We start from the raw sequence: 13,514 nt of genomic DNA, 5'->3' as shown, positions 1-13,514 counted from the left end.
TGCCACTATTGCCACAGTCAGTGCCACACACACTGCCCAGGGACATGAGAACCCACCTTCTCAGCCACTGCTGCCACTGCCGGCAATCAACCAAGCTGCCTAGAAGCCAAAGATCTGACCCACCCAGACTCACCACCACTGGTGCACGTATATGCTGCATGGGCACCTAAGGATGGGCACTCCCACCCTGCTGCCACCACCACTGGCACTTGAGGACCAATCTGCCTAGGGTAACTGTCCCCAGTAAAGTTTGCCACAGCCTCCACAAATAAGCATGGCCTAAGCCACTGAGGAACTTACAGATACCACTGATGCGGATTACAACCAAAGAAATCATGTAGAGGCTACACTAGTATGCCCACCCACCAATAATCAAAGCCAAAGCACCCTACCCAACTAATGCTATAAATACAGTTTTAGGAAAAACTAATCTTTCCCTATGAAAGCCAATGCATAAAATTGGAAGATTTGACTATTGCACCAGATGCATACATATCAATGTAAGAACCGAAGAAACATGAAAAAGGAAGGAAACATGACATCTTCAAAGGAGTGCAGTAATTCTCCAGTAGCATCCTAATGAAAAGGGAAACTATGAAATGCCTGAAAAAGAATTCAAAATATTGATACTAAAGAAAGTCAGTGAGATATAAGAGAACACAGGTAAGCAATACAAAGAAGTCAAGAAAACAATTCATGATCTGAATCAAACAAATTCTGAGACTGAAGAATTCAATGAATGAAATAAAAGTACAATAAAGAGCTTAAATAATAGACCAGATCAAGCAGAAGAAAACTTTCTAAACTTTAAAGACAAGTGTTTTGAAATAAACCAATCAGCCAAAAAAAAAAAAAAAAAAAAGAAAAGAATAAAAAAGAAGGAAGAAAGCCCTGCCTGACATATGAGACACCATAAGGAAACCAAATATTTAGATATTATGGCATTAAAAAAAATTTTAATGAAATAATAGCTAAAAACTTCCAAAGTCTTGCAAGAGATAGACATTCAAATACAGAAAACATAAAGAACCCCAAATAGATTTGTATCAAAAAAGTCATCCCCAAGGCTCATTACATGCAAACTGCCAAAATCAAAGACAAAGAGAGAATTCTAAAAACAGCAAAAGAAAAGTGTCAAGTCACATATAAGGGAATCTCCATCAGACTAACAGCAGGTTTCTCAGCAGAAACCTTACAGGCAAGGAGAGAATGGGATGATATATTCAAAGTGCTGAGTGAAAAAAAAAAAAAAACTGACAGCCAAGAATACCATACCCAGCAAAACCATCTTTCAAAAAATGGAAGAGAAATAAAGTTGTTCCCAGATCAGCAAAAACTGAGATAATTCATCACCACACAAAATGCTTAAAGAAATCCTACATCTGGAAGTGAAAGAACAAAGTCTACAAATATGAAAACTCAAAAAGTATAAAATTCACTGATAGAATAGATATACACATGAGAAAGAGAAAAAAGTCAAACATTACCACTACAGAAAACCATCAAACTGCAATTATAAACAATAAGAGAGAAACAAATAAGGATATACAAAACAACCAGAAAACAATTAACAAAATGACAGGAATAAGTCCTTACTTATCAATAATAACCTTGAATATAAATGGATTAAATTATCCACTTAAAAGATATAGAGTGGTTGAATGGATTTTTTAAATGACCCAACTATATGCTGCCTAAAAGAAACTCACTTCACTCTAAAGACACATTGAAGAAATTGAAAAAATATTTCATGCAAATAGAGATCAAAAGCAAGCAGGAGTGGCTATACTTAGAATAGACTTTACGTCAAAAACTATAAAAAGAGACAAAGGAGGGTATTATATAATGATAAAAGGATCAATTTAACAAGAGGATGTAACAATTCTAAATATATATGCATCCAACACTGGAGCACCCAGATATATAAAGCAAGTATTACTAGATCTAAAGGGAGAGACAGACTTCAATACAATAACAGTTGGGCACTTTAATGCCAGAATCACAGCATTGGACATAACATCTAGGCAAAAAAATTAGCAAAGAAACATTGGATTTAAACTGCACTTTGGACTAAATTGATCTAACAGACATTTACAGAATATTTAATGCAACAGCTGCAGAATATACCTTATTCTCATCAGCAAGTGGAACATTCTCTGGGATAGACCATATGTTAGGACACAATACAAGTTTTAACAAATTTTAAAACATTGAAATCATATCAAGTATCTTCTCAGATTACACTGGAATAAAACTAGAAATCAATACCAAGAGGAACTTTGGAAAATATAGAAATGTATGGAAATTAAACAACATGCTCCTGAATGACCACTGGGTCAAGGAAGAAATAGGGAATAAATTAAAATTGCTTGAGACAAATGAAAACAAACAACCTACCACAATTTATCAGAGACATCAAAAGCCAGACAAAGAGGGAAGTTTACAGCAATAAACACCTACATCCAAAAAGTAGAAAGATTTCAAATAAAAAATCCAACAGTGTACCTCAAGGAACTAGAAAAGCAGGAACCAACCAACCCATAAATAACAAATAACCAAGCAACCCTGTTTTTAAAATGAGCAAAAGATAAACAGATACTTCATCCAAGAAGGTATACCTATGGCAAATAAGCACATGAAAAGATACTCAATATTACTAGTTATTAGCTAAATGCAAATTGCAAAGTATGGTGGTATGAGGTACCACCATACACCTATAAATGGTTACAGTAAAAAAGAAGCTGATAATATCAAGTGCTAGTGAGGATGTAGAGCAACTGGAACTCTCATACACTGTTGGAAGACATGCAAAATGGCAAAGCCTTTTTGAAACCATTCAGTGGTTTCTTACAAATATAAATAATACACTTATGATACAACCTAGCATTCCCATTCCTGATTGTTTACCCAAGGAAAATAAAAATGTATGCTCTCACAAAAACCTATACATAAATGTTTTATGGAATCTTTATTTTTAATTGCCCAAAATCTTACATGTTCTTCCATTGGTGAATGGGTAAAATGTGGTATATTTATATAATGGAACACTATCTAGCAATAAAAATAAAACTACTGATACATCCAATGGCATGGATAACACTCAGATGCATTATTCCAAGAGAAAGAAGTACACTCAAAGACTACATACTGTATGATTCCATTTATGTGACATTTTGGAAAAGGCAAAATAATAGAATAGAGAAGAGATCAGTGGTTGCTAGCAGCTTGGCCTGAGGAGCGTGGTTAACTAGAGTAGAGCATGAGGGATTTGCAGTGATAAAAGATATATCTTCATTGTGGTGAATGCACAACTGTATGCATTTTTCAAAACTTGCAGAACTGTATGCTAAAAATATAATTTTACTGTATGTAATTATACCTTAATTTCTAAAATGTAATTTATGGTGTTGAATCAATAAAACCACAGAATCCTTTCTAACAAGAATATTATAAATGCTTTGGAAGGAAAAAAAGACCCATTTTGGACAAGATGGTCAAAAGAAGGCCTCTGTAAAGAGAGTTCAAATGAAAGATAAGGAAACAGTTAGGAGAAGAGTAGCCCTGAGGTAGGAAACAGTTTGGAATGTGGTAGGAAAGTTCAGAAGGCCAGAGGTATTTATTTCTAAGAATAGCTTCCATTCATTAATAGTTTGTTATACACCAAGCCTTGTGTTAAGTTCTTTACATACAGAATTTTACTGACTCCCCACAATAAATCAGTGAAGTGGCTGTTTTTAGTTCCCTTTTACAGAAGAAGAAAGTTGAGGCTTTAAAAAGGTTGGTTAATTTACCCCAAAAATGTCAGTATCAGGAAACAAACCTGGGTTTCTTTGCCTCCAAAGCTCATTCTCTTTATACCAGTGTCTAGATAAATAACAATTAATTGTATCCTTTTCGTTTAATCTTAAAATTTTTCACTTAAGTTCAGAGACACGTTAGCAAATATACTTCACATTTTTTTCTATGACATGCTGGCTGACTTAGACAATACTGAATAATCCCTTAAGAATGACTGGAGACCTAAAGGCCTTCCTTTGATAACTACTAACACAGACTCAAAGAAACAATGTAGGACAGAGATCCTTGAGAGATGAGAGAACAAAGATTCAGATAACTTGCATTTAAGTTTTGAGATTTTGTGTCATTGGCTTCTAATCATAAGACTTCTTGTCCTAAAGACTTTATCATCTTAAGTCCAAAGTTTCTTAAGTTTTTCAAGCTATGAAACTTTCTGCTATTTTATGACCAACCCCAACACCACCCTACAATTACCTCTTCACTGTGTTTTCTGTTACATTTTTTAAAAATAATATTGTCAATTTTGTCCATTCTGTCTATGTAATCAGCTCTAAGTTCTTTCACCTGGAGACCTATCTTTGCATTCCAGTAGTTTAGCTTGAGGAACATGCCCTTCAGGCACCTGCAGAAATGTTATGGTGATCAGTTTCAAAGCAGGAAATGGGAAAAAACTCCCATAGCCTGAAATGTTCTTCCTTTGAATAGCAAGTTGATCTTGGGCCAGAATGGGCCAGGTGGGCACACAGGCCTCAAGAAAATAAGTTTTGGTATTCATTTGATATCCACTTTAACAGATCTTTAAAGACTCGATAAAACAAAGCATATTTTACATTTAATAAAAAAGATATATTTTTAATTTCACTGTGTGGAATGAATGTTAAATATTGATATTAAGATAGTGGTTACATCATGGTGGGGGAGGAGAGGTATACAATAGGGAAAAGACCCACAAGGGCTTAACAACATACTCTTAATGATAATTATGGTTTTCCTATCTAGAAAATTATCTGAGAAGGTTTAAATATATATTAATTTCAGGTCTCAAAGAAGAGTTTGCTCTTTCTTTTTTCCCATGCTCTGTCTATATCCCTAAAATGTCCTTACTCCACATTATTGCTAGATCATGTAGGTAGTTACCTATGCACAGGAGTGCTTTATGGTTAAGACATGTATGGATTTTAAATCTTCCAGACTTTCCCTAAGTTCTCTGCTTAAATTCCATTTTCCCCTCCACACATTATTAAATGCTCATTATTAAATGCTCTGTCTTGCAATGTGTCAAGACTTACAATTCAAGGAGGTTCTTCTTTGAAAACTGCAGAGATGTAGATGCTTGAGGGTACTCATCCACATCTGTTTCTTGCTCATCCTGTTTACCCAGGTCCTGGTCATGCTTAGCCTCCAGCTCCAATATACCCTGGTAAAGATGTTGATGGAAGCAAAGCAGAACAAAAGGTTACTACAAGATGTGGTGGTTCTTCCAGCCCTACCCAATCCCCCTTCTCTGGGGTCAACCACATAGTCCTCTCTGAGACTGGAGCTTTCTGATGCATCTGTAAGCTAAGCAGACATGCCCTTCTGCTGTGTCTACAGAGGAAGGCTGAGGCAGGGGCATGGAGAGAATCGGTGTGTACAGGGAGAGCTCTTTTCAGTTCTGATGAGTAATCGAATTCTTTCTGACCATGGATTCCAAAACTCCACTCAAATTAGATGATTGTTCTGGTCTTTTAAAAAAAATCAATGTCATAAAAAAGAAAAAGTGGCAGGACTATTCCATATTAAGAGTCTAAGGAGATATGAAAACCAAACATATTGCATAGATCTTTTTGGGATGCTGGTTTAAAAATATGGCTGTAAAAGACATTTGGGGGACAATTAAAGAAATTAGAATATTGAGAGAATTGAGATTACTATATTAATGCTGATTTCCCCAGATGTGATAACAGTATTTTGTAAGAGAAAGTTTTATTTTTAGAGATGCTTTCTGAAGTAAACAGGAATGAAGTATCATGCTGTCTTTGACCTACTTTTAAATGGTTCAGAAAGTTTCATCTATTTATATACGTAAAGATAAAGCCAATGTGAGAAATGTGAAAGATTTTTAAACACAGGTGTAGGAATATGGTTAATCATTGCATAATTCTCAGTTGACCTTAAGTTGTTTCATATCAAAGAGTTTGGGGGAAAAACCCTACTCTATGAGTTTGATCAATAAAATTTACTTTTTTGTTTCTGGATTCTTTGCTTTGTTCTCAAAAAGCATCCCAAGACATGTTCTGCTATTTCAAGTCTCTGCATGCAAAAATCAGCAATAATTTATCCTGGAACACTTCTTTAGTAACTATTTATGAAATGTTTCTTCTGTCCTCTGAAGAAGTTTGATCTGAGTTTCCTGTGTTTCAGCAGAACTATTTTTAAACTGGAAGGAGAAAAGTTTGGAGGAGGGAGAATAGATCAGTCTCTTTTTGAAATGTCTGTGTAAACTACTGGTCAAGTCAATAGAAATAACTAACATTCATGTAACTCTTTACAAATTAGTTTCATATGCATTATTTATTTTCATTCTCATGTGGCCATTTGTATGTAGTGACTTACCCAAGGTCATAGAGTGTAGAGAATTAAGTGGTGACCCCAAACAAGGAATGCCCATGTCCTAATACAGAACTAGGACCCCATGCATATTATGAAAAAGAGTCTTTGCAGATGTAACTAAGAATCTTGAGATAAGATCATCTCGGATTACTTGAATGGGTTCCTAAATCCAATGACAAACATCCTAATGAGAGACAGAAGAGGAGAAGACACAGACACAGAGAAGACCACGTGAGGATGAAGACAGGAGACGAGGAGTTACGTAGCTACAAGCCATTGACGGCCTGGAGCCCCAGAAGCTTGAAGAAGGATTCTCTCCTGGAGGCTGCATTAAGGGTGAATAGCTGAATTCTACTGGAAGATAATCTGTGAGCAGGGGGTATGGTCATATGGTGATTTGGTCATATGGTGATTTGGTCATATGGTGATTTGCTTGAAGGTGAGAAATGTCACAGTTATTTCATAAATTCCCAAGGACAAAAATAACATATAATTCACTTTTTTTTTTTTTGCATGGGAAGGCTAGGAAGTCCTTCATGTGGTAACAGCAGTATCCAGTGGGAATAATGCCATCCCCTGCCTCCCTCCTGATTTCAAACTTTGAAGTTCTGCACCAGTTAGAAGGAAACCCTCAGATATTTTCTTACCACTTTGAGATATGTGGTGTGAAGTTCTTCTCTTCAACCTACTGTGTCATTTAAGTGTCTCTCTTACCCATTTTTCAGTGTCTACCTTGTGAAGGAAGTCAGTTTGAGGGTTTTCGGAGGAAATGTCGTCCTCGTCATCTGATCGGTCTAAGATGTAGTCCACTTTGATAATTTCCTTTAGCAAACTGCAAGCCACATAATCCAAACAGAGGCTGTTATTATGACTTTGGGCCAGAGCTTGGGCCTGCCCTCCTCCTTTCTACATGGAGAACACTGAGATCTTTCCCAGCCCCAGGGAGCACCTGCTATCCCCGTACTGAGTTCTAGTCTGTGTGAGTAACACCTTGCATGGTATATCTCACAAGTAGAAATAGAGGGGCTGGATAAATAACAATTGGCTGAATCCATAAATTAACAGTGAGATTCCAAATTCCAAACTAATTGCAGCTCTGTGCATATATGTGTATAAATGAATGTGCAAAATCAACAAATAAGTAAATTAATATCCTGTTTTAAAAAGTGGAGTTTAGGCCGGGCGCGGTGGCTCAAGCCTATAATCCCAGCACTTTGGGAGGCCGAGACGGGCGGATCACGAGGTCAGGAGATCGAGACCATCCTGGCTAACACGGTGAAACCCCGTCTCTACTAAAAAATACAAAAAACTAGCCGGGCGCGGTGGCGGGCGCCTGTAGTCCCAGCTACTCAGGAGGCTGAAGCAGGAGAATGGCGTGAACCCGGGAGGCGGAGCTTGCAGTGAGCTGAGATCCGGCCACTGCACTCCAGCCTGGGCGGCAGAGCGAGACTCCGTCTCAAAAAAAATAAAAAATAAAAAAATAAATAAAAAAATAAAAAAAATAAAAATAAAAAGTGGAGTTTAAATACATTATATGGTTCAAATGGTGGAGAGGAGTAGGTCTACAGCGCCCTCTTGACCTCCACCCCCCAGCTGTCCTCCCCACAATGTTTACTAGCTTCTTTATTTTCAACAGAGATTCTAGGCATAAATAAGCAGAGACGTTTATGTCTGCATGTCTGCATGTATATATATTGTACAGAATAGACCCTTTAAAATATACGTGGGAGGATATTTATATACTCCATTCTGTGTATACATCAAAGTACTTTGAATTTCTTATTTAATAACCTATTTTGGAGTCTATTTCATATTAGTACATGTGGAGCTGCTTCGTTTTTAAAATGGCAATATAGTATTCCATTGCGGGGCTGTATAATAATTTTCCGATCAGTTTTTTATTAACCTATATGTAGAATGTTTCCAATCATTTGCTATCACAAACAATGCTGGAATGAATATCCTTACACATCTATATGTTGTTGTTGTGTATGTGTACAGCGTATCTATTGGAAAACCCGGAAAGTAAAACTTCTAGGTCAATAGATATGTATATTCTAAATTTTGATAGATTTTTTACAAAGTATGCTTTAAAGAGGTTGAATCAATTTTCACTTCAAGCAAAAATGTGCCTGTTTCTAACTCCTTGTCTAAAAATCCATGTGCTATTAAAGTTTTTGATCTTTGCCAACTTGGTATGTTTAAACTGGTATCTCATTTAGTGTTAGTCTCATTTTATGTTTGAGGTTGAGTATCTTTGCCTATATGTATAAAACTCATTTGTATTTCCTTTTCTAAAATAAGTGTGTTGATAGTCTTTGCCCATTCCCTACCACAGTGTTTAATATTTTGCTTATTCATATTTTGCTGGAGAGCCTATGTGTTCTCTTTCGTACGCTTGCGAATGGGTCACAATAAATGTGTGATATGTGTCTGTAAAAGTAGTTCCAAGTCTATGGGATTTTTACCCTGAGGCTGGAGGTGTTCTCAGGGTTGAGGGGGTATTGAGTCACTTCACATCTATCCTGCTTAGAAAGGGATCCTGGAATCTATACAGATTTATATAGAATGAATAAATATTGCTTATATGAAAAAAAATTAAATGAAAAACTGCCCAAAGTTTACAAATGCATATGCTACTATCTTCAATAAATTATAAATGCATTTAAGAACATCTTTGATATCATACTAGCTTTCTTTCCACATGAGGGATTTTTGGAAAATCTTTTACCTTAAGAATGTTTTTCTAGTTAAAAAGGTTGTTAATCATAGCTAAATTAGTATGCATTTTTTAACATGTACTGGCAAATGTAAATATGTGTTTATACCACTGTTTGTGCTCCCTCTATGCCAGAAAGTATTTTAAATGGCTTAGATCTTTAGCAGGTGAAGATAATGAAGCCACAAAACAATCCACTTGTTTTCCCAAATTGAGATTAGAGTCTAAACGACTTTTTTTTTAATGGGTATCTACCCAGTTTATGATTGCGGGCCCCTTTACCTTCTCATAAGGCCTACTAGAGTAAATGTTCATGAGTTTAAATTTAGATAAATTATAGGGAAGACTGTCAACCTAGACCCTGAACCTGGAAATCCCATCATTTGCATACCACTGGCCCAAAGATGTCTGCAGTTGGGACCCTAGAAACTGCTTCTGCAAGCTCAGTTCTGACTTACTCCTGCATTACACTTTTAGTCACATTGAGCTTTTGGAAAAAGCTATTGTTTTTCTCAGTCAACTCTTGTTCCTGGCAGTCCATCTTCATCTGCAGAGACATCTCGTTATTTAGATTTGTGGGTGTAAGAGCCATTTCTTCGGCACTGTAAGGACAATAAGGACAAGAGGGATTTTATGGCAGAATTGGGAACCACATCTTCTTCATCCTCTTCGCTGACACCAGGCTGACTTCCTCCTCAGGGCATTTGGCTTTAATTCCTCCCCTCCCAAACTGGCTGTTCATTGTAAGGGACCCCAAGCAAGCTCTTAGATTTCTCTTCTCAAGTATATATGAGAAAATCCTGCATGGCTGTCTCCAAGGACACACCTCTAGAGAGGTGCCTTGGCTGGTAAATGTGCATTTTGAATGCTCGAAGGAGAATACTATAGTGGAATATATAATAATCAGCCTGGAAGAATGGGAACTTTCATTTTTATAATCTCTTTCTGATTATATAATAATATGCATATTGTAAAAAGTAAAAAGGGCAAAAGAAGAAAGTAAAATCATTGGTACTTCAGAGATAACCAGAGATAACCCCAGAGACATCCAGACTTAACCACTGTTAACATTTTAGTACATTTTATTTCTGCTTCTAAATTTGGGGTTCATTTTATTCTTTTCCCATTGTTGACAACTAGGTTATTTCTAATTGCTTAGTAGTATAAATAATGCAATAATGATTATCTTCGTTTAGTAATTTTCAGTGCATGTCTAATTAGTTAAGATACTTCCTTAGAGGTGGAATTACTGGTCCAAAGGGATTTGACCCAATTTTTAATGATTTAGACAAATATTCCCAAATTGCTTTCCTAAAGGTCTAACTAATATACACCAGTATCAGCTGTGTGTAGGAACAGGCACCTTCATTCCAGTCTGATAGGTGAGTGTTCACTGAAGAGCAGAGGAGTGAATTGTTGGAGTACTTCAGTAGTGTGAAAAATAACAGGGAAAGGAAACAGGAAAGAAGGTAGAGATGTGTGAGATAGGCTCTGCGAGGCTCATAGAAAAAGCTATAGGGAAAGGATAGATGCAAAACGTAACTCCTAGTTATAGGCAGAAATCAGAAGGGTGTGTCCAGGCCAAACAAGAAGAAACCTTCTCTTCTGTATATTCAAGTGAGTGGTAACAGTAGATTGGCCTAGAACTAGAGGGTGGCCTGGCTCCCAGCACCCTGAGGGAAAAGAGGGGATGACAGACTCATGGGAAGAGAAGGCCTTTTTCTATAAGGGTGATTTATGGCAGGGACAAGCAACAGGGAGGAAGAACCAGGGAGAAGGGATGCCCTGGGAATCACAGAGATGTTAAAACCATTTGCACAAACAATGGCTTGGTTGATCATTCTGTGGCAGAATTGAGCTTTGTTCTTGACCTGTGTGGTATAAAGGGGGCCCCTGTGAAAGAGAAGCATCAGGAAAGAACTAGAACCTTTGACGTGTGATGGCGCCATGCTTTTTAACTTTGAATGTGATAAAAAATAAACCTTTGATCTCCCTCAGGAAGGTCACTATGGCCTGCCAATTTCATCACAGCCCCTATCTGGACAGTTTTGTCCGTTTCCTGAGGTTGTTAAGCATTACAAAGGCAATTCCAAGCTCTGAAAAGTGAACAGACACTGAGATCTGCCTTGTTTACTGTTTTTCTGGTCCAAAAAATAGAACCATAAAAATAATAACATTTCCTTATTCTGATAATGCTCTATCATCTCAATGGCCCCCCCAAGAGTGATTTCAAAGAAAACATGGTCTGTCAATTCAGGCACCTACCCAAATTCTGCCTCCATACATTCTCTCACATTTTACATAACAATTAGAATCCTAACAATGGCTTATGTCTGTGCAGCCCCTAACAGATTATGAAGTGCCTTTCACATATTTTCTCATTCAGTTCCCACAACAACATTGAACAGAGGGTATTATTCCCATTTTATGTGTGTATTAATGGAGCCTATGGGAGATGATGTGATTTACTTACAATCAGATATAAGAAGTAAAGCCAGGACTCAGAGCTTCCACGTCCTCACAGCTACTGATAAAAAGATTTTCCCCACCTCCCACCTCCAAAGATGATCTAGATCAGGGCTCTCCAATAGAACTTTCTGTGTTGATGAAAATGTTCTCTACACTGTTCAATATAGTAGTTACTAGCCACACGTTTCTATTGAGTACTTGAAATGTGGCCAGTGCAACTGAGGAACTGAATTTACAGCCACACGTGCCCAATGACTACCATATTGGACAACTCAGAATTTTCTAGAGCAACGATCATCAAACTATGGCCTGCAGGCCAAATCCAGCCTGCCACCTGTTTCTAGAAATGACATTTTATTGCAACACAGCCGCACCCATTCCTTTACAAATTGTCTATGACTGCGTTTGCACTGCAATGAGAGGACTGAATGGCTGCAAGAGAAATCATTTGGCATAGAAAGGCTAAATGTTTACTATCTTGCCCTTTACAGAAGAAGCATGCCAACCTCTGGTCTAGACTATCACCTTCTTCTATGATGTTGGGTGTTTGCTACAATCCATCAGTTGAATGCAGTAAATAAGAGCTTAAATTTTGGAGAGTCAACCTGAGCTCATAATCTAGCATCAACACTTCACAGCTGGGCCTTATCTTATTGTGTGGGGGCCTCACTTTTTCCTCTGTAGAATGGGGCTAACAATAGTAATACCAATATTATTAGAGATGCGAGGAGTAAACTTGTGCTTAACATGGCATCAGGTAAATAGCAAACACTTGCCAATGTTATCGATTTATCTATTAAAATAAAAGCAGTGGAGAGGGCCGGGCGCGGTGGCTCAAGCCTGTAATCCCAGCACTTTGGGAGGCCGAGACGGGCGGATCACGAGGTCAGGAGATCGAGACCATCTTGGCTAACACAGTGAAACCCCGTCTCTACTAAAAAATACAAAAAACTAGCCGGGCGAGGCGGCGGGCGCCTGTAGTCCCAGCTACTCGGGAGGCTGAGGCAGGAGAATGGCGTAAACCCGGGAGGCGGAGCTTGCAGTGAGCTGAGATCCGGCCACTGCACTCCAGCCTGGGCGACACAGCGAGACTCCGTCTCCAAAAAAAAAAAAAGCAGTGGAAATAGGAGCATTAGTAAGGTTTCACTTCAAATAACACAGTAATAAAAATAATGCTTACACACATGCAGCACTTTCAGTTCATAAGGCACTTTCACTAAGTTGTTTCCTCTGACCCTCACAATTACCCTGTGGTTAGCCAACCATGGCACATCTTGTCACCTCTATTTTATCAGAGGAAGAAACTGAAACACAGAGATGACCTGGGACTTGTCCAAAGTTTTATTGCTAGAAAATGGTAGAATCAGCATGAAAAGCTGCAAATTCTGACTCTAAGTTTTGCAATCATCCTACTATTACACATCAAGTCTATGCCTAGTATGTCTTAATGGGTTGACTGACAGCCATCTTACCTCACAAACAATCCATCTTTTGAAGCTAACGTTTGACTAGTTACATAGTGCAAGTCCTTAGTGCTCAAAGTGTGGTCTGTAGGCCAGCAGCCTCAGCGCTTCCTGGGAGCTTGCCAAATATACAGCTACTAGGTCCTCCTACCCAGACTCATTGAACCAATGTCTGCCTTTTAGCAAGATTTCAGGTAATTCATACACATAGGAAAGTTGAGAGTTACTCATACTCTAGACCTTTTAAAATAGACTCCCTCTTCTCCCCATGCCCTATGTCTTCATTCCTGTATGTTTACCCCATTGGCTTTCTAGGATTGTTTGGTACAACTGGAGTGAAATATCTTCTCCTTCCCCCATATCCTATAAAAACCTTTAAATTACACATTCAGAGAAGCATAAGTTTCAGTTACAAGGAACAATCAACTATTTTAAAAGACAGTTGATGAAATCGCTAACTTACATTGTGAGGG

The 13,514-nt window shown here is 37.8% G+C and overlaps 1 protein-coding gene across 1 annotated transcript in view; it reads right to left on the bottom strand.

The window, feature by feature from the left end:
* Nucleotides 1–9,701, bottom strand: part of SMCO2 (single-pass membrane protein with coiled-coil domains 2) — a 34,189-nt gene extending 24,488 nt beyond the window's left edge. The window contains 5 exon segments of the mRNA XM_025402955.1: nucleotides 4,273–4,299; nucleotides 4,301–4,420; nucleotides 5,088–5,215; nucleotides 7,123–7,222; nucleotides 9,568–9,701. Coding sequence (XP_025258740.1) covers nucleotides 4,273–4,299; nucleotides 4,301–4,420; nucleotides 5,088–5,215; nucleotides 7,123–7,222; nucleotides 9,568–9,701 — 509 coding nt within the window.
* Between the last annotated feature and the right edge of the window lie 3,813 nt (nucleotides 9,702–13,514).

Source organism: Theropithecus gelada, chromosome 11 (genome assembly GCF_003255815.1).
Source record: "Theropithecus gelada isolate Dixy chromosome 11, Tgel_1.0, whole genome shotgun sequence".
In the NCBI taxonomy this organism is placed as follows: Eukaryota; Metazoa; Chordata; class Mammalia; order Primates; family Cercopithecidae; genus Theropithecus; species Theropithecus gelada.
This window is presented reverse-complemented; position numbering and strand designations above follow the sequence as displayed.